This window comes from Syngnathus floridae, chromosome 10 (assembly GCF_059516105.1).
Source record: "Syngnathus floridae isolate MCC-2025c chromosome 10, RoL_Sflo_1.0, whole genome shotgun sequence".
Lineage (NCBI taxonomy): Eukaryota > Metazoa > Chordata > Actinopteri > Syngnathiformes > Syngnathidae > Syngnathus > Syngnathus floridae.
The window spans coordinates 16628058-16648957 of NC_142422.1; the positions used below are offsets into that span (position 1 = coordinate 16628058).

At 49.1% G+C, this 20900-nt stretch overlaps 1 protein-coding gene and 1 long non-coding RNA gene across 4 annotated transcripts; both read left to right on the plus strand.

Annotated features, from left to right (window-relative positions):
• Nucleotides 1–298: 298 nt before the first annotated feature.
• LOC148392700 (uncharacterized) lies at nt 299–11675 on the plus strand. The gene is made up of 7 exons (XR_015861015.1): nt 299–425; nt 549–626; nt 2474–2562; nt 9960–9989; nt 10180–10347; nt 10460–10536; nt 11004–11675. It is a non-coding gene; the product is annotated as an uncharacterized LOC148392700 (long non-coding RNA).
• Nucleotides 11676–16870: 5195 nt separating this feature from the next.
• Nucleotides 16871–19250, plus strand: LOC148392701 (janus kinase and microtubule-interacting protein 3-like). 3 transcript variants are annotated; one of them, XM_088387212.1, is made up of 10 exons: nt 16871–17017; nt 17235–17297; nt 17384–17482; nt 17572–17811; nt 17926–17991; nt 18053–18121; nt 18198–18275; nt 18332–18565; nt 18645–18770; nt 19140–19250. In XM_088387212.1, the coding sequence occupies exons 1-9, from the start codon at nt 16949–16951 to the stop codon at nt 18759–18761; spliced, it is 1035 nt and encodes a 344-aa protein (XP_088243338.1). In that variant the 5' UTR covers nt 16871–16948; the 3' UTR covers nt 18762–18770; nt 19140–19250. The 3 variants fall into 3 exon arrangements, with proteins under 3 accessions (XP_088243338.1, XP_088243339.1, XP_088243340.1); XM_088387213.1 differs by having other exon boundaries at nt 17572–17805; XM_088387214.1 differs by lacking the exons at nt 17926–17991; nt 18053–18121 and having other exon boundaries at nt 17572–17805; nt 18216–18275.
• The last annotated feature ends 1650 nt before the right edge of the window (nt 19251–20900 follow it).

A 20900-nucleotide genomic window follows, 5' to 3' on the forward strand; every position in this document is an offset into this window, starting at 1 on the left:
TGGGAAGAAAAGTAGATTAAATAAATTTAATAAGTCTTACTACTTCCCATTAAATAAATTAAATACGTCTTACTTGTTCCCACTCCTTTTCAAAACAGTAGTTTAAAACGAGGGCCCTTCACTCAATCTTTAACCCCAACCCCGCACGTTGTGTTGTATCTGTGAATGTTGGTTGTGGCCAAATGATAGTTTTCTTTCATTCGTTTAGGTTCCAAGAAAACTTGATGTAACTCTACTTTTAACTGCCGTTTCAGATAAGCGGGTATTACGTCGCAGTCATGTGCCGTGGATATGACGTAATTGCCCGAACCTCCGCCAAAATTCAAATCTGTTGGCGCGATGGCCGTGAGCCACTGAGCAGCGACGATTATCAACAGAAATATCTTTATTTTCTGCTTGCAACTGGACCGTCTAGAGCGTACACGGTAAGTAACACTCATTGTGTTTAAGGAGATTTACGTTTGTAATAGCAGAAGTGTAGCCGCGTTGCGTTGTTCGTGTGAAAATTGGTCGAGGCGAAATGTTAATGTTTAATTTCATTCCTTTAGGTTCCACGGTGTTTGTTGGCTGCAAGTTTTCCACTGCAAGAAGAGGCTCGTATCATTGACCAGGAGCGAGCTACAATGGTGAGTAGCCATAACATTTATGTTAAACACTTCCTATTTCATGTCTAACAGTACTTGATTTAACAAATAACCATAAATAAATACAGTGTGGGCACTGAAGTTAACATATGTGATTATACTGCCTAATCTGTCACGGAGTAGATTGTTGCAAAGTAATATAAGATCCAAAGTTGTAATTCAGAATAGTTTTCAAAAGAAGGCCATTAGAATTATATACAAGTCTGATTACCCTTAACATAACAACAAGCTATTGATTAAATCACAAATTCTTCAATTCAAAGATTTGGTAGATTATCAGACAAATAATGTCTAACAGTAATTGATTTAACACATCACGATAAGTAGATTGAGTGTGGGCACTCTCAAGTTAACAGATATGATTATACTGCCTAATCTGTTACAGAGTATGTTGTTGCCAAGTAATGTAGAATAGATCCAAAGTAGTAATCCAGAATAGTTTTGAAGAGGCCATTAGAATAATAAACAAATCTGATTACCTTGAACATAATAACAAGCTAAGTGTTTAATATGTCCTATGAAGTCAAAATTGGGCACCATCATGTGGTGAAATTTGGAATTGCATCACATCCAATTTTGCCTGGGAACAAACAGATTAAATAAATCTTAGTTTTGAATAAGCCACTCCTTCTCAAACAAGTAAACTCTGCCCATTTCGCGCAGTAGATGTTCTGTTAATATCTAGTATTTATACAAAGTCATAATTTAAATTGCTTTCAACCTTCATTCATCGGTTCAACCAACATTACTCGCTCTTATTACCAACTTGTATTGATTTAACTAAGCGTTTAATACTTCCTATCAGGTCTCAAGGCAAGATTTGGCAAAATACAATTTCAGCAAATCCAATTTTGCCAGGGAACAAAAATAGATTAAATAAACTAAATAAGTCTTCTTCCCATTAAATAAATCAGAAAAGTCTGTCTTGTAACCAGTCCTCTTCAAACAAGTAAAGTCTGCCCATTTTGTGCCGTAGATTTTGTGTCTATGCCTAGTATTTAAACAAAATCATAATTTAAACGACTTCTTTCCTTCATTCACTTTGGAAATTTGGAATTGCAGCAAATCGAATTTTGGCAGGGAACAAAAATAGATCAATTAAACTAAATAAGTCTTCTTCCCATTAAATAAATTAAAAAAGTCTGTCTTGTAACCAGTCCTTTTCAAACAAGTAAAGTCTGCCCATTTTGTGCCGTCGATTTTGTGTTAATGCCTAGTATTTATACAAAATCATAATTTAAAGGACTTCATTCCTTCATTCACTTTGGAAATTTGGAATTGCAGCACATCAAATTTTGCCTGGGAAGAAAAGTAGATTAAATAAATTTAATAAGTCTTACTACTTCCCATTAAATAAATTAAATACGTCTTACTTGTTCCCACTCCTTTACAAAAAAGTAGTTTAAAACGAGGTCCCTTCACTCAACCTTTAACCCTATTTATTCACCTTCTAGGCTAAGTGTTAAAGGCTAAGTGTTAAAGGCTAAGTGTTAAAGGCTAAGTGTTAGAGGCTAAGTGCCAGAGGCTAGGCGCCAGAGGCGAGTTTTTGTGGGCTGAAGTTTTAGTGGGGTTAGTGTGAATACAATCCAAAAGAATACAACAGAATACAATACAATAGAATATAATACATAGATTAAATTCAATAGCTCTTACTACTTCCCATTAAATAAATTAAATACGTCTTACTTGTTCCCAATCCTTTTCAAAAAAGTAGTTTAAAACGAGGGCCCTTCACTCAACCTTTAACCTCAACCCCGCACGTCACATTGTGTTGTAGTATCTGTGAATGTTGGTTGTGGCCAAATGATAGTTTTCTTTCATTCGTTTAGGTTCCACGGTGTTTGTTGGCTATGTTTTCCACTGTCAGAAGGATGAAAATACAAAGTACAACGCTTGGACGTGGGCGAAGACGTCACCGGTGAGTCCTTCCTTCCTATTTATTTACCTTCTAGATGCTAGAGGCTAAGTGTTAGAGGCTAAGTGTTAGAGGCTAAGTGTTAAACACAATACGAACAACACAACGATACTGCACTGAACAACACGATACCGCACTGAGAAACACGATACCGCACTGAACAACACGATACCGCACTGAACAACACCATGCCGCACTGAACACCATGCCACACTGAACAACACCATCCCGCACTGAACAACACCATGCCGCACTAAACAACACCATGCCGCACTGAACAACACCATGCCTCACTGAACGACACCATGCCGCACTGAAAGACACCATGCCGCACTGAACGACACCATGCCGCACTGAAAGACACCATCCCGCACTGAACACCATGCCGCACTGAACAACACCATCCTGCACTGAACAACACCATCCCGCACTGAACAACACCATGCCGCACTGAACAACATTATGCCGCACTGAACATTATGCCGCACTGAACATCACCATGCCGCACTGAACAACACCATGCCGCACTGAACAACATTATGCCGCACTGAACAACACCATGCCGCACTGAACAACACCATGCCGCACTGAACAACACCATGCCGCACTGAACAACATTATGCCGCACTGAACAACACCATGCCGCACTGAACAACACCATCCTGCACTGAACAACACCATTCCGCATTGAACACCATGCCGCACTGAACAACACCATCCCGCACTGAACAACACCATCCCGCACTGAACAACACCATGCCGCACTGAACAACATTATGCCGCACTGAACAACATTATGCCGCACTGAACAACACCATGCCGCACTGAACAACACCATGCCGCACTGAACAACACCATGCCGCACTGAACAACATTATAACGCACTGAACAACACCATCCCGCACTGAACAACACCATGCCGCACTAAACAACATTATGCCGCACTGAACAACATTATGCCGAAATGAACAACACCATGCCGCACTGAACAACACCATGCCGCACTGAACAACACCATCCTGCACTGAACAACACCATCCCGCACTGAACAACACCATGCCGCACTGAACAACACCATGCCGCACTGAACAACACCATGCCGCAATGAACAACACCATCCCGCACTGAACAACATTATGCCGCACTGAACAACATTATGCCGCACTGAACAACACCATGCCGCACTGAACAACACCATGCCGCACTGAACAACACCATCCTGCACTGAACAACACCATCCCGCACTGAACAACACCATGCCGCACTGAACAACATTATGGCGCACTGAACAACATTATGCCGCACTGAACAACACCATGCCGCACTGAACAACACCATGCCGCAATGAACAACACCTGCCGCAATGAACAACACCATCCCGCACTGAACAACACCATGCCGCACTGAGCAACACCATGCCGCACTGAACAACACCATCCTGCACTGAACAACACCATGCCGCACTGAACAACACCATTCCGCACTGAACAACACCATGCCGCACTGAACAACATTACGCTGCACTGAACAACACCATGCCGCACTGAACAACACCATGCCGCACTGAACAACACCATGCCGCATTGAACAACACCATGCCGCATTGAACAACACCATGCCGCACTGAACAACACCATCCTGCACTGAACAATACCATGCCGCATTGAACAACACCATGCCGCACTGAACAACACCATCCTGCACTGAACAACACCATCCCGCACTGAACAACACCATCCCGCATTGAACAACACCATCCTGCACTGAACAACACCATGCCGCACTGAACAACACCATGCCGCACTGAACAACACCATTCCGCACTGAACAACACCATGCCGCACTGAACAACACCATCCCGCACTGAACAACACCATCCCGCACTGAACAACACCATCCTGCACTGAACAACACCATCCTGCACTGAACAACACCATCCTGCACTGAACAACACCATGCCGCACTGAACAACACCATGCCGCACTGAACAACACCATGCCGCACTGAACAACACCATGCCGCACTGAACAACATTATGCCGCACTGAACAACATTATGTCGCACTGAACAACACCATGCCGCACTGAACAACACCATGCCGCACTGAACAACATTATGCCGCACTGAAAAACACCATGCCGCACTGAACAACACCATCCCGCACTGAACAACACCATGCCGCATTGAACAACACCATGCCGCACTGAACAACACCATGCTGCACTGAACAACATTATGCTGCACTGAACAACACGATCCTGCATTGAACAACACCATGCCGCACTGAACAACACCATCCTGCACTGAACAACACCATCCTGCACTGAACAACACCACCCCGCACTGAACAACACGATCCCGCATTGAACAACAACATCCCGCACTGAACAACACCATGCCGCACTGAACAACACCATTCCGCACTGAACAACACCATGCCGCACTGAACAACACCATGCCGCACTGAACAACACCATGCCGCACTGAACAACACCATGCCGCACTGAACAACATTATGCCGCACTGAACAACACCATGCCGCACTGAACAACACCATCCCGCACTGAACAACACCATGCCGCATTGAACAACACCATGCCGCACTGAACAACACCATCCTGCACTGAACAACACCATCCCGCACTGAACAACACCATGCCGCACTGAACAACATTATGGCGCACTGAACAACACCATGCCGCACTGAACAACACCATGCCGCACTGAACAACACCATGCCGCACTGAACAACACCATGCCGCACTGAACAACACCATGCCGCACTGAACAACACCATGCCGCACTGAACAACACCATGCCGCACTGAACAACACCATGCCGCACTGAACAACACCATGCCGCACTGAACAACACCATGCCGCATTGAACAACACCATGCCGCATTGAACAACACCATGCCGCACTGAACAACACCATCCTGCACTGAACAACACCATGCCGCATTGAACAACACCATCCTGCACTGAACAACACCATCCCGCACTGAACAACACCATCCCGCATTGAACAACACCATCCTGCACTGAACAACACCATGCCGCACTGAACAACACCATGCCGCACTGAACAACACCATTCCGCACTGAACAACACCATGCCGCACTGAACAACACCATCCTGCACTGAACAACACCATCCCGCACTGAACAACACCATGCCGCATTGAACAACACCATCCTGCACTGAACAACACCATCCTGCACTGAACAACACCATGCCGCACTGAACAACACCATGCCGCACTGAACAACACCATGCCGCACTGAACAACACCATGCCGCACTGAACAACATTATGCCGCACTGAACAACATTATGTCGCACTGAACAACACCATGCCGCACTGAACAACACCATGCCGCACTGAACAACATTATGCCGCACTAAAAAACACCATGCCGCACTGAACAACACCATCCCGCACTGAACAACACCATGCCGCATTGAACACCATGCCGCACTGAACAACACCATGCTGCACTGAACAACATTATGCTGCACTGAACAACACGATCCTGCATTGAACAACACCATGCCGCACTGAACAACACCATCCTGCACTGAACAACACCATCCTGCACTGAACAACACCACCCCGCACTGAACAACACCACCCCGCACTGAACAACACGATCCCGCATTGAACACCATCCCGCACTGAACAACACCATGCCGCACTGAACAACACCATTCCGCACTGAACAGCACCATGCCGCACTGAACAACACCATGCCGCACTGAACAACACCATGCCGCACTGAACAACACCATGCCGCACTGAACAACACCATGCCGCACTGAACAACACCATGCCGCACTGAACAACATTATGCCGCACTGAACAACACCATGCCGCACTGAACAACACGATCCTGCATTGAACACCATGCCGCACTGAACAACACCATCCTGCACTGAACAACACCATCCTGCACTGAACAACACCACCCCGCACTGAACAACACGATCCCGCATTGAACACCATCCCGCACTGAACAACACCATGCCGCACTGAACAACACCATTCCGCACTGAACAACACCATGCCGCACTGAACAACACCATGCCGCACTGAACAACACCATGCCGCACTGAACAACACCATGCCGCACTGAACAACATTATGCCGCACTGAACAACACCATGCCGCACTGAACAACACCATCCCGCACTGAACAACACCATGCCGCATTGAACAACACCATGCTGCACTGAACAACACCATCCTGCACTGAACAACACCATCCCGCACTAAACAACACCATGCCGCACTGAACAACATTATGGCGCACTGGACAACATTATGCCGCACTGAACAACACCATGCCGCACTGAACAACACCATGCCGCACTGAACAACACCATGCCGCACTGAACAACACCATGCCGCACTGAACAACATTATGCCGCACTGAACAACACCATGCCGCACTGAACAACACCATGCCGCACTGAACAACACGATCCCGCATTGAACAACACCATCCTGCACTGAACAACACCATGCCGCACTGAACAACACCATGCCGCACTGAACAACACCATTCCGCACTGAACAACACCATGCCGCACTGAACGACACCATCCTGCACTGAACGACACCATCCCGCACTGAACAACACCATGCCGCATTAAACAACACCATGCCGCACTGAACAACACCATCCTGCACTGAACAACACCATGCCGCACTGAACAACACCATGCCGCACTGAACAACACCATGCCGCACTGAACAACATTATGCCGCACTGAACAACATTATGCCGCACTAAACAACATTATGTCGCACTGAACAACACCATGCCGCACTGAACAACACCATGCTGCACTGAACAACATTATGCCGCACTGAACAACACGATCCCGCATTGAACAACACCATCCCGCAGTGAACAACACCATGCCGCATTGAACAACACCATGCCGCACTGAACAACACCATGCTGCACTGAACAACATTATGCTGCACTGAACAACACGATCCTGCATTGAACAACACCATGCCGCACTGAACAACACCATCCTGCACTGAACAACACCATGCCGCACTGAACAACACCATGCCGCACTGAACAACACCATGCCGCACTGAACAACACCATGCCGCACTGAACAACACCATCCCGCACTGAACAACACCATGCCGCATTGAACAACACCATGCCGCACTGAACAACACCATGCTGCACTGAACAACATTATGCTGCACTGAACAACACGATCCTGCATTGAACAACACCATGCCGCACTGAACAACACCATCCTGCACTGAACAACACCATCCTGCACTGAACAACACCACCCCGCACTGAACAACACCATCCCGCATTGAACAACACCATCCCGCACTGAACAACACCATGCCGCACTGAACAACACCATTCCGCACTGAACAACACCATGCCGCACTGAACAACACCATGCCGCACTGAACAACACCATGCCGCACTGAACAACACCATCCCGCACTGAACAACACCATGCCGCATTGAACAACACCATGCCGCACTGAACAACACCATCCTGCACTGAACAACACCATCCCGCACTAAACAACACCATGCCGCACTGAACAACATTATGGCGCACTGGACAACATTATGCCGCACTGAACAACACCATGCCGCACTGAACAACACCATGCCGCACTGAACAACACCATGCCGCACTGAACAACATTATGCCGCACTGAACAACATTATGCCGCACTGAACAACACCATGCCGCACTGAACAACACCATGCCGCACTGAACAACACGATCCCGCATTGAACAACACCATCCTGCACTGAACAACACCATGCCGCACTGAACAACACCATGCCGCACTGAACAACACCATTCCGCACTGAACAACACCATGCCGCACAGAACAACACCATCCTGCACTGAACAACACCATCCCGCACTGAACAACACCATGCCGCATTGAACAACACCATGCCGCACTGAACAACACCATCCTGCACTGAACAACACCATGCCGCACTGAACAACACCATGCCGCACTGAACAACACCTTGCCGCACTGAACAACATTATGCCGCACTGAACAACATTATGCCGCACTAAACAACATTATGTCGCACTGAACAACACCATGCCGCACTGAACAACACCATGCTGCACTGAACAACATTATGCCGCACTGAACAACACGATCCCGCATTGAACAACACCATCCCGCAGTGAACAACACCATGCCGCATTGAACAACACCATGCCGCACTGAACAACACCATGCTGCACTGAACAACATTATGCTGCACTGAACAACACGATCCTGCATTGAACAACACCATGCCGCACTGAACAACACCATCCTGCACTGAACAACACCTTTCCACACTGAACAACACCATGCCGCACTGAACAACATTATGCCGCACTGAACAACACCATGCCGCACTGAACAACACCATGCCGCACTGAACAACACCATGCCGCACTGAACAACACCATGCCGCAATGAACAACACCATCCCGCACTGAACAACACCATGCCGCATTGAACAACACCATGCCGCACTGAACAACACCATCCCGCACTGAACAACACCACCCCGCACTGAACAACACGATCCCGCATTGAACAACACCATCCCGGACTGAACAACACCATGCCGCACTGAACAACACCATTCCGCACTGAACAACACCATGCCGCACTGAACAACACCATGCCGCACTGAACAACACCATGCCGCACTGAACAACACCATGCCGCACTGAACAACATTATGCCGCACTGAACAACACCATGCCGCACTGAACAAATCCATCCCGCACTGAACAACACCATGCCGCATTGAACAACACCGTGCCGCACTGAACAACACCATCCTGCACTGAACAACACCATCCCGCACTGAACAACACCATGCCGCACTGAACAACATTATGGCGCACTGAACAACATTATGCCGCACTGAACAACACCATGCCGCACTGAACAACACCATGCCGCACTGAACAACACCATGCCGCACTGAACAACATTATGCCGCACTGAACAACATTATGCCGCACTGAACAACACCATGCCGCACTGAACAACACCATGCCGCACTGAACAACACCATGCCGCACTGAACAACACGACGTCGCACTGAACAACACGACGCCGCACAGAACAACACGACGCCGCACAGAATAACACAATACCGCACAGAACAACACAATACCGCACAAACAGTTTTAGATAATATTACGTCGCAGTCATGTGACGCGGACATGACGTCAATAGGCGGAACTCACGGCAAAATTATAATCCGTGGGCGTGGCTTGCAACAGGAAGTAGGAAAGCGGCAGTTCTGGCAAACAAGACACAGCTGTTAGTAACACGATGACTAACAAGGCAAATATTTTTGTTTTCAGCTTGCAACTTGACCGTCTAGAGCGTACAAGGTAATTACAACTGTTTTTTTTTAGCCCTGAAAAGCAAGGGAGTGTGGCGTTTGGGAGGAATGTCGAACTCGGCGTCTGCTTCCAGCCACAGACGCCAAATTTCGATGATTATTTCGACTGGTCAACGGTTGTAAATTATTGCGTTGACTAAAAACTTTATTTAACTCTACTCTTAACTTTGCCGTTTCAGATATGCGGGTATTACACCGCGGAAATGACGTCAATAGGCTGAACTCTCGCCAAAATTCAAATCTGTGGGCGCAATGGCCTTGAGCGAGACACCGGATACAAACACGACGATTATCAACAGAAATATCTTTATTTTCCGCTTGCAAGTGGACCGTCTAGAGCGTACACGGTAAGTACAACTCATTGTGTTTAAAAAGATTTACGTTTGTGTAGTTTGCGTTGCGTTGTATCTGTGAATGTTGGTTGAGGCTAAATGTTAATGTTTAATTTCATTCCTTTAGGTTCCACGGTGTTTGTTGGCTGTATGTTTTCCACTGCAAGAAGAGGCTCGTATCATTGACCAGCAGGAGCTACAATGGTGAGTACCCCTTTCGTCTTCCATTTATGTTAAACACTTCCTATTTCATGTCTAACAGTACTCGATTTAACAAATAACCATAAATAAATACAGTGTGGGCAGTCACGTTAACATATGTGATTATCCTGCCTAATATGTTTATCACAAATATGTCACTAATCACTAATATGTTTATTTGTTTATCACAACACCTTTGGACCTTCAGCAATCGATTATTTACCTTCATCTACATAGAGACAGAACGATGGTGTCTTAAACATCTCATTCATTTCACCAAATAACTTCACGCAGGTGGATAACGGCCGTCTCGGTCACGCTATGTTGCGTGATGCAGTTTTGAAGAACCAAATGCATTTATTCAATGAATAAGTCAAGCTAGTTCTATGTTTATGATGTTGTAAGTTACGGTACCGATTGAAGTTGAGTTCGAAGCCAGTGGAAAACAGCGCTGCGTTTGTGCTCTCCAGGTACAAATGTTGTGATCTCTGACTGACGACCGGGCGAGACTCGAGTAAGAGATGTCCAAACGAGCTCCGGCAGGGAAGGCGGAGCGAACGGACGCCCTTCAGGCCGCCAATGACGAGCTGAGAACCAAACTGATGGACGTCCAGTTAGAACTTCAGCAGGAGAAGAACAAGGTGAAAACCTCAACAGACAGACACTGCCTGCCTCCCTGCCTGCCTCCCTGCCTGCCTCCCTGCCTGCCTCCCTCCCTCCCAGTTTTCCCGATGTAGATTAGACATGCGTGTGCCATGACTGTGTCAGCCTACATCAACAAATGCACCGAGGACGTCAGCACCACTAAGAATATCATCACCCGGGGCAACCAACGACCCTGGATGACTGAGGAGGTACGTCAAACGCTACGAGCGCGGAACTCTGCCTTCAAGTCTGGCGACAAGGAGACACTGAGGACAGCGAGAGCCAACTTGAACCGTGCCATCAGGATAGCGAAGCGAGACCGCAGTCGAAAATTTCAGGATCGTTTCCACGACGTCAAAAACATCAGGAGTATGTGGCAAGGCATACGGGCGATTACAGACTACAACTCACCCTCCCCCCCCCCGGTGGGTGTAGTTGATGCTGACTTTCTAAATGGTCTAAATAACTTCTTTGGGAGGTTCGAGGCACTAAACGGCACTCCAGCAGTTAAAACTGTCCCCCATCAGGAAGAGGAGGTACTCTGCCTTGACTCCGCCGATGTGTTGAAGACCCTGAGGAGAGTCAACCCCTGTAAGGCCCCTGGCCCCGACAACATTCCTGGGCGTGTGTTCAGGGAATGTGCAAGTCATCTGGCTGGGGTCATCACAGACATTTTTAACACCTCGCTGGGCCAAGCCACAGTGCCGGCGTGCTTTAAGACTGCCTCCATCATTCCGGTGCCGAAGAAACCTCAAATCACCTCATTTAATGATTACCGGCCTGTTGCACTGACTCCGGTTATGATGAAGTGCTTCGAAAGGCTGCTTAAAGGTCACATCGTTTCCAGACTCCCCCTATTATTTGACCCGTTCCAGTTTGCCGACCGGCAAAACCGCTCCACTCAGGACGCCATCTCCTCCGTTCTTCACCTGAGCCTGGCTCACCTGGAGGAGAAGAACACCCATGTGCGGAGGCTGTTCCTGGACTTCAGCTCAGCGTTTAACACCATCATCCCACAGCATCTGGTAGGAAAATTGGAACACCTGGGCTTCAACACCCCCCTTCGCAACTGGCTGCTAGACTTCCTCACCAACAGACCTCAGTCAGTCCGGGTCGGACAGAACACCTCTGATGTCATCACCCTCAGCACAGGCTCCCTTCAGGGCTGCGTCCTGAGCCCCCTGCTGTGCACCCTGATGACACACGACTGCGTCCTCAGGTTCACCACCAATCACATCGTGAAGTCAGCAGACGACACAACGGTGGTGGGGCTCATCAGAGACAACAATGACCTGGACTACAGAGAGGAGGTGGAGCAGCTGGTGGGCTGGTGCAGAGAAAACAGCCTGATCCTGAATGAGGAGAAGATGAAGGAGATCATCGTCGACTTCAGGAAAAAACAGCCTCACCACGCTCCACTGATCATCAACAGCTCAGCTGTGGAGGTGGTCAGCACCACCAAATTCCTGGGGGTCCACATCACAGAAGACCTCACCTGGACTATGAACACTACGGCACTGGTCAAGAGGGCACAGAAGCGCTTGTACTTCCTGCGGAGGATGAGGAGAGCCCACCTGCCCCCACCCATCATGAGGACGTTCTACAGGAGCACCATAGAGAGCATTCTGACAAGCTGTCTCTCTGTGTGGTGTGGAGGCTGCACCGCCTCCGATTGGAAGAACGTGAGGAGAGTGGTGAGGACAGCAGAGAGGATCATAGGGGCTCCTCTTCCCTCCATTCAGGACATTTCATCTCAGCGCTGCATGTCCCGTGCCCGTAACATCATCAATGACCCATCACACCCCCACCATGGACTGTTCTCCCTGCTGCCCTCTGGGAAGAGGTTTGCAGCATCCGCTGCAGGTCCACCAGGTTCTGCAACAGCTTTTTCCCTGCTGTCATCAGACTGTTGAACACTAGAACTGTTGAGCTCTAAACTGAACTCTGCATCACACATTCACAGAACTGTACTTTATGACACTACGGACCTCTATCTTGCACTATCTCGCACTACCAACTTTACTGAACTTGTATAAACCCTTTAAATAGAAGTTTAATACATGGTTTAGCATTCCTCTGCACACTCTTGAATACTGTTTTGCCTACTTGCACTATTGCATAATTATCACTGCTGCACTTTATACTTATTTTTAATATATATATATATATATATATATATATATAGTATATATGTATATATATATATTTTCATAGGATATGTTACTTCTATTCAACTGCAATATCACTACTTTGTTGTAAGACGTATGCAACGGAATTTCGTTTTGTATGCACCATGTGCAGACAAGATGACAATAAAGTTTGTCTAAGTCTAAGTCATGTCAGGTCAGCTGTCTGGAGAGAGAGAGAAGTCAGGACCTGCGGGCGGAGCACCACCGTGCCACCGCCGCCATGACGGAACTCAAAAGCAAACTCCATGAGGAGAAGCAGAAAGAGTTAGCCATTACCAGGGAGACATTACTGCGGCAGCATGAAATGGAGCTGATGAGAGTGATCAAAATCAAAGATGGAGAGATCCAGCGACTGAATGCCTTGGTCCTCAGCCTGAGGGACGGCTCCATGGACAAGGTGATCCGCTCTATCCGTGTCTGACTATCCGCACGCCACGTCGGGCTTCGATGCGGCCGCTACCGTATTGTGTAGCTTGTCCCCAGTAAGCGTCGCGGCGCTCCGTTGCGGTCTCAACGGCCCGGTGTGGCGCAATGTCTGCTCAGGTGAGGAGGGGGGGCGCTTTGCTGGCGGAGGTGGAGGAGACGCGGCGGTGTCGGGAGACCGAGCGGTGTCGCCTCCACCAGGAGCGCGGAAGAAGCCCTGGCAGCGGCCCAGCAGGCCTTCCAGTCCCGAGCGGCCGAGCTCCGATCGGCTCATCACCAGCATCGGGAGGAGCTGAGCCGAACCAAGAGAGACTGCGAGAGGGAGATCCGCCGACTGGTAGGACTGATCAGATGCGCGGTGCGTGGCTATGTTCCCAATTTCGTTGTATACCTGCAGTGCAATGACACCTAAGGCATTCTATTCTATTCTATTTCACAAGAAGAAAATGTCCGGTTGCTCGCTTCGCTTTTGTCACAGCAAAGGTGTTCTAGTCGATTCAAGAAAAAAATTGGCCGGTTGCTCTCTTTGTTTTTGTCACAATTCTGGCAAATGAGTTTGCCCGCCTGCCTGAGCGCTCCCCGTTTGTACATCCAGACGGATGAGATCAAGCTGAAAGACAGAGCGGTTAGTGTTTTGGATGAAGCCCTGGGGCCGGCCACGTCCACCGCCTTCAGCTGCAGACTCAGGCTGCCGAGCAGCAGATCGCTGCCCTGAGGGATTCCCAAAGGGCGGGCCTAAACTACCCTGGAAGTGGGGTCAACGCCGCTACTAGCAATCCTCTTCATTGCGTAAGCCACCTCATCACACACTTGCAGTACGCATGACTTAGTTCGTTGCTGGAGGAAGGTAGCACAAAAACAGTTTTGAACTTTGAACGAGTGCTTGTGTGTGTGTGTTGCGGGGCGTTTTCAGTCTCAGGAGGATCGGGACACGCGACGGTTTCATCTGAAAATCGCTGAGCTCAGCGCAGTCATCAGGAAACTGGAGGATCGAAACGCCCTGCTTTCTGAAGAGCGCAATGAACTGGTAATTTATTGACGGCACGCTTGAAGGTTTGCGCTACGTTTGATGCGCGCCATCCAGCGAGGCACCCATTGCGCTTGCTTATTAGTTGAGCGGCGCGGCGAGTCGGTTGCCTGGTAGATGTCTTTTATTGGGAGCCAAAGCCACGATTCCGTTCAAACCGATGCAAAAGGAATGGATACGTTCTGGCCCGCGTGTTGTGCGTCTTTCACATCCCGCACTTCATGCTTGCAGCTAAAGCGACTGAGAGAAACAGAAAGCCAGTTTCTGCCACTCCTGTACAAAAACAAACGCCTGAGCAGGAAGAATGAAGAACTCTCGCTGGTGCTGTGTCGCCTTGAAAACAAAGTGCGCTTTGTCACCCAGGAGAACGAGGAGATGGCAAGCTTGGTAAGTCGACGCGGACAACGGCGGCGTGCCAACAGAGTCCACTGCATTTGTGTTCCACAGAGAAGGCCTAGTTCGCTCAATGACCTGGACCGCGGTTGCGGCCAGCAGGACGGTGAAATGGAGTTCCTTCAAGTTGTGGAGCAGCGGCACATCATCGACGACTTGTCCAAGGTCTTCAGGCAGGCGACTCGGTGCACGTACGGCAGCGCCGCGCTCGCTCGCTGTCGCCAGGAAACCTTTTCCGTCCAAAGCTTGGCCGGCGGCCGCCATCCAAAAAATTGGCCCCTTAAATTCCGACCTTTCAAGCAGGAGCATTGTGCGCACGCGTTTGAACACGCTTTAGACTTGTTTTGCCGTTTTCAGCAGCTCAAAGCTCCCGTTTTGTCAGCGCCTTTGCCACTCGCTGTGCGCTGAAAACGACGGACTTGCCCGGCTGCTCAGCCCGTCAACCATGAGCCGCGAGCGCGACGTCATTGTCCGTAGGCAGCTAGTGGCAAAATGCACCCTGTTAGAGTTGCGCTCGCTCCAACTTATTTTGCAAGAACCACACGGGAGACAAGTAAGTTCTTTTGGACACCTGCAGGTGGAGAGTCCATCCGTTGTACGAATGAAGTCTGACTCTCGGCTCCTGCACGAGCATTTTAATTAAGAGAAACAGGGTGGGTGTAAGAGTGGATTGAATAGAGGAAGCCCTTGACCTCTAGTCAAAACATAGCAAGGGGTGTTTTACGACTTTGTGTAGGAAGGGATAAGCGATAGGGATAAATAAGGGATAAATAATATTATTTATTACAGGTCGCAGTCAAAGTCAAAGCAACACAATGATACGATAAAGATAATCTGGAAAACCCTGACACACCCTGTAGTTGTCACTTTTGGAAAAGACGAGCGTCCCTCCAATCATCGCCGGTGACGTGTTTTTCAGGCTCTGGAGACAGGAGCTCATGTCAGAAATGTCATTGTGAGTCGCGTTTGTTTCTGCGCCGGAGCCGTTCGTTCCCTTTGCATCCAAAGAATCTCAAAGGCGGATTATTTGTGTCGACAGGAGAGAGATTTGCTGCTACGATACCGACGTCGAGAATCTCTGAGGAGGAACAAAGCGTGAGGTCCTGCAAGGTGAGTCTGTTTGTTTGCGGCTGCTTGGTGTTGCGCAAGATGAAATGGCCTTTTTCTCGCTATCGTTCCTCTCGTCGATTCATCGTGAGGTGTCGCTTCAGTTTGTTCAGAGAGATGTTTGCTTCCGCGCCCGCAGGTCATCGAAACATTTTACGGCTACGACGAAGACGTGTTGGTGGACTCGGACGGATCGTCCTTGTCTTTTCACACCGACAGAACCCCCGACACGGAACCCGAAGAGGTAGCCCGCCATTTCTGCCAGCGTATTGGCACCAAACATTCCTCTTCAGCCTGGAATCGGACTCGTCTTTGCGTCGCGGGTGCTTTGTCGCCGGTCTGACTGATTCTGGTACTAGTGCTGTGTTGCATTGGTGTGTGCATGAAGAGGCGGAGCTTCGCTACCGCCAGCTGACGCAAGAATATCAAGCGCTGCAACGAGCCTACGCTCTGCTAGCCCAGACCAGCGAAAGGGGACTACGACGCCGAGAAGGAGATCAAGGTGGCGCCCCTTCCCGCTACCCCCGGCCGGGTCGCAGCCTCCCCGTTCTCACCCAGCCTCGGGTGTTCTCTGGTCTGAAAGGAGGAGGAGGAGCCTCCCTCCTCCTCCTTTCAGACCAGAGAAAAGCTGATGGTAGAAATGGGTCACTATCAAAGCAGAGTAGCAGATCTGGAGTCAGCGCTGAAGCAACAAGGACAGGTAAGCTCATCAATGAGCACACCTTTTTCTCAGACAAAATAGCTACATTCTTCAGTCACTCATCCGTCTGGCATTACTGGACCAACCCCCCCCCCCCCCCCCGAACGTGGCTGGGAAAATGCGGAGAAAAGCAAATGTCATTTTCCAGTCAACCAAAGAATTTGTGGATGAAAATGACACAACATTCCAAAGCTGTCCACGCGTTTGTCTCTTCTAGAATGTCAAGTGGGTGGAGGAGAAGCAGCTGCTGCGTCAGAGCAATCAGCAGTTGGCCGAAAAGGTGACGGAAAGAAAGGCGCTGGGCGGAGTCGCTTGGCGTCACACCTGTCGGGAAGCCCCGCAGATGAGGTCTGACTGTCTTTTCAGGTCAGGCGGATGGAGGCGGAAGAAGCGCGTCTGAAAGAGCACATCCAGGATATCCGAGACCAAAACGAACTGCTTGAGTTCCGCATCCTGGAGCTGGAGGTGGGAAGACTCGCACAAGCGTGTTGAGGCCAGAGATGTGACGGACGGACGGACGGACGGACGGACGGATGCATGCCTCTGCCTTTCAGGAGAGGGAGTGGCGCTCCCCCGTCTTGAAGTTTCTGCAAGTCCGTTTCCCAGACGGCCTCAGCCCTTTGCAGATCTACTGCGAGGCCGAGGGCGTGAGCGTACGTAAGGCGTCCCTCGCAACCCTAACCTTAACCCGAGGTCCCAGAACACCTTACATTGCTCCTTGCGCCTTTCCCCCGGACATCGTCATCAGTGATCTGATGAAGAAGCTGGACATCCTGGGCTATAACGCCGTAAGTGTATGTCGAACTCCTTATGTTCGCACTCCACGAGACTCGGCGGCTCAAATGTGACTTTTGGAAGGCTTTGCGCTGAAAGAAGCTTGTTGACGCTGTGCCTTTGGGCTCTTGCAGAATCTCACCAACGAGGAGCAGGTGGTCGTGATTCACGCCAGGACCCTTCTCACCCTAGCCGAGAAGGTAACGCGCACGTCCACGCACGCTCTCGCATTCTGCTTATGTGACAGCAGCCTTTCCTCAGTGGTTAGAATACATCAAAGTGACCAAGTCAGCACTTCAACAGAAGATGTTGGACATTGAAAGTGAGAAGGTAGACAGACACGCGACATCAGCCAAGGGGAACTCCGGCAATGTGCCCCAACAATTCTGACCTTGAGCTGTGCTAGGATATGTTCTGCAAGCAGAAGGGCTACCTGGATGAAGAGTTGGACTTCAGGAAGTGTTCCATGGACCAGGCTCATAAGGTAAGCCGCCCTCAAATCTCCCGCCGGACCACTGATGGACGAGGATTGCGGCCCAGAGGATCCTGGAGCTGGAGGCCATGTTGTACGAGGCGCTACCGCAGCGGGACTGCCCCGCCACGGACGGCGAAAAAGCCAGCCACGCTGGCGTGAATGACGTGCTGACGGCGGATCAGAGAGAAGAGCTTAGGAGCGCCGTGGACCAATGGAAGCGAGCCCTGATGTGCGAGTTGAGGGAGCGCGACGCTTGCATCCTCCAAGAGAGAATGGATCTGCTGCACAGCGCGCAACAGGTAAGGGCCCAAAGCCAGCCCGGCACTTACTTGCACGCTTACTGGCTTTTGAATGCCACTTTCCATTTGTCCGTCCTAGAGGAACAAAGAGCTGAAAGAATTCATCGAAGCTCAGAAGAGACAAATCAAACAATTGGAGGAGAAGTTTCTGTTTCTCTTTCTATTCTTCTCCTTGGCCTTCATTCTGTGGCCCTAACACCAGCTGGTGAGTGAGCTCCAGCGGCACCGCACTCGACACCTCCGATACACTGCCAGCCGGTCTCAGACGTTGGCAGACGCTCCGATGCCAACGTATACCCCCCGCCACGGTGACAGAGGCACCGCGTCACACCGGCGCTCATCCAATCAGAAGGCAGGAAAAGCAAATTCACATGCAGGGCACTTTTGAACCAGAAGAGAGCGCCACAAAAAACGGTTGTTGCCCCAAACGCGCACTAAAAAGGGTCAGAATAACAAGAGTCCCACTGGCCAGCCGGGGCCACCCGTCCAGCTGTTTCTTCAGGGGGGAAAAAAATTGGAGTCACCGGTGAGTACATTTTGCATTTAGCTCTGCTTTTCTGCTTCTGTCTTCAAGTGTGTGGCATCCTGCGATCAAAGAGTCAGCCAACCCCAAAGCGGTTGACCTCAACGTCCCACCACCATGCCTACCAGAGCAGGTGACGTGATGCTTTGGACATCCTTCCGTCTCAGATGCCCAAAAGTACTCTTTGCCACATCTGCGGCAATACGGTGTCTTTTCAAAGGTGCAAATAAATCCAGCGTGGGCGGAACACGCACGTCTTCGGTTTTTCCCGCTTTGTTTGTGTGACAGCTGTTGTGAAAATTTTATACAAATAAAGTTGTATAGTACAGGTTTGGCCAAGCCGCAACTCCCGAACCGCATGCGGCTCTTTTATGTTCATATCAACATTTGTGTGTGTGTGTGTGTGTGGGGGGGGGGGGGGGGGGGTTGTGCGTGTTGGCTTCACTTGAGTTCAATTTGGTATTTTGGTCAAAAGCGCATGTGGTGAAATTCCACAAAGTAGGATGGGCAAACACATTTCTTTAAACTATGAGTGTCAATTGGGCTCTCGAAATGGCAGGGAAAAGATGCACAGCAAAACGAAAATACGTAGATGAACACAGGACGTTTTAATCAGAGTGGGAAAGTTTCTATTTTTTGTTGAACGTGATGGCAAACCATTCTGCCTGATATGTCAGACCTCAGCGCATTTCAAAGATTCAAATCTTCAGCGCCATGCACTTCAGCTCACTCCATGCTAACATTGATCAGGCGTCGAACCCGCATCATCATGCTTAAGAGGTGGCCATGCTAACCAGTGCGCCATTATGTCAACGCATAATAACTAAGTCTACTGGTCAAAACAGCGGTTACTATATGACGTCGCTACGTCGTGGTCACGTGACGCAGACAAGACGTCAATGGACGTGGGCAGAGTTAACTTGTTTAAAAGGGAGTAGGCAGAAGAAATATTTAATTTATTTAAATCTATTTTGAGTGCACACCATTATGCCAATGCATAACAACTGTAAATCTACTAAACAAAACAGCGGTTGCTATATGACATCTGCCACGTCGTGGTCACGTGACATACGTGACGTCGATGGGCGTAACTTTCGCCGGAATTCAAATCCGCGGGGAGAGTTAACTTGTTTAAAAGAGAGTGGGCAGAAGAATTATTTAATTTATTTAAATCTATTTGGTGTGTGCGCCATTATGTCAATGCATAACAACTGTAAGTCTACTAAACAAAACAGCGGTTGCTATTTGACGTCTGCCACGTCGTGGTCACGTGACGCGGACGTGACGTCGACGCCTACTTTACATCCCACCGATCACAGGACTCCTCGGCTGCATAACCGTGCCCCCTTCCCAACCAATCGGATTTGCTATACGCGAAAACGACGCCAATGGAAAGAGCTTCCGCCCAAATTTAAATCCGTGGGCGTGGCTCGCAGCAGGAAGTAGGAAAATGGCGGCGATGTTGACAAAGACACAGCGGATGGTAACATACGACTAACAAGAGAAATATTTTTATTTTCTGCTTGCAACTGGACCGTCCAGAGCGTACACGGTAAGTACAACTCATCGTTTTTAAAAAGAAGTACTTTTGTTGCTCTGAAAAGCGAGTGAGCGTGGCGTTTGTGGGGGACGTCGAATTTCAACGATTCTTTCTGGTCAACGGTTGTAAATGATTGTGTTGATTAAAAAAGAAAACTTGATGTAACTCTACTTTTAACTGCCGTTTCAGATAGATTTGGAATTGCATCACATCCAATTTTGCCTAGAGCGTACACGGTAAGTAACACTCGTTGTGTTTAAGGAGATTTACGT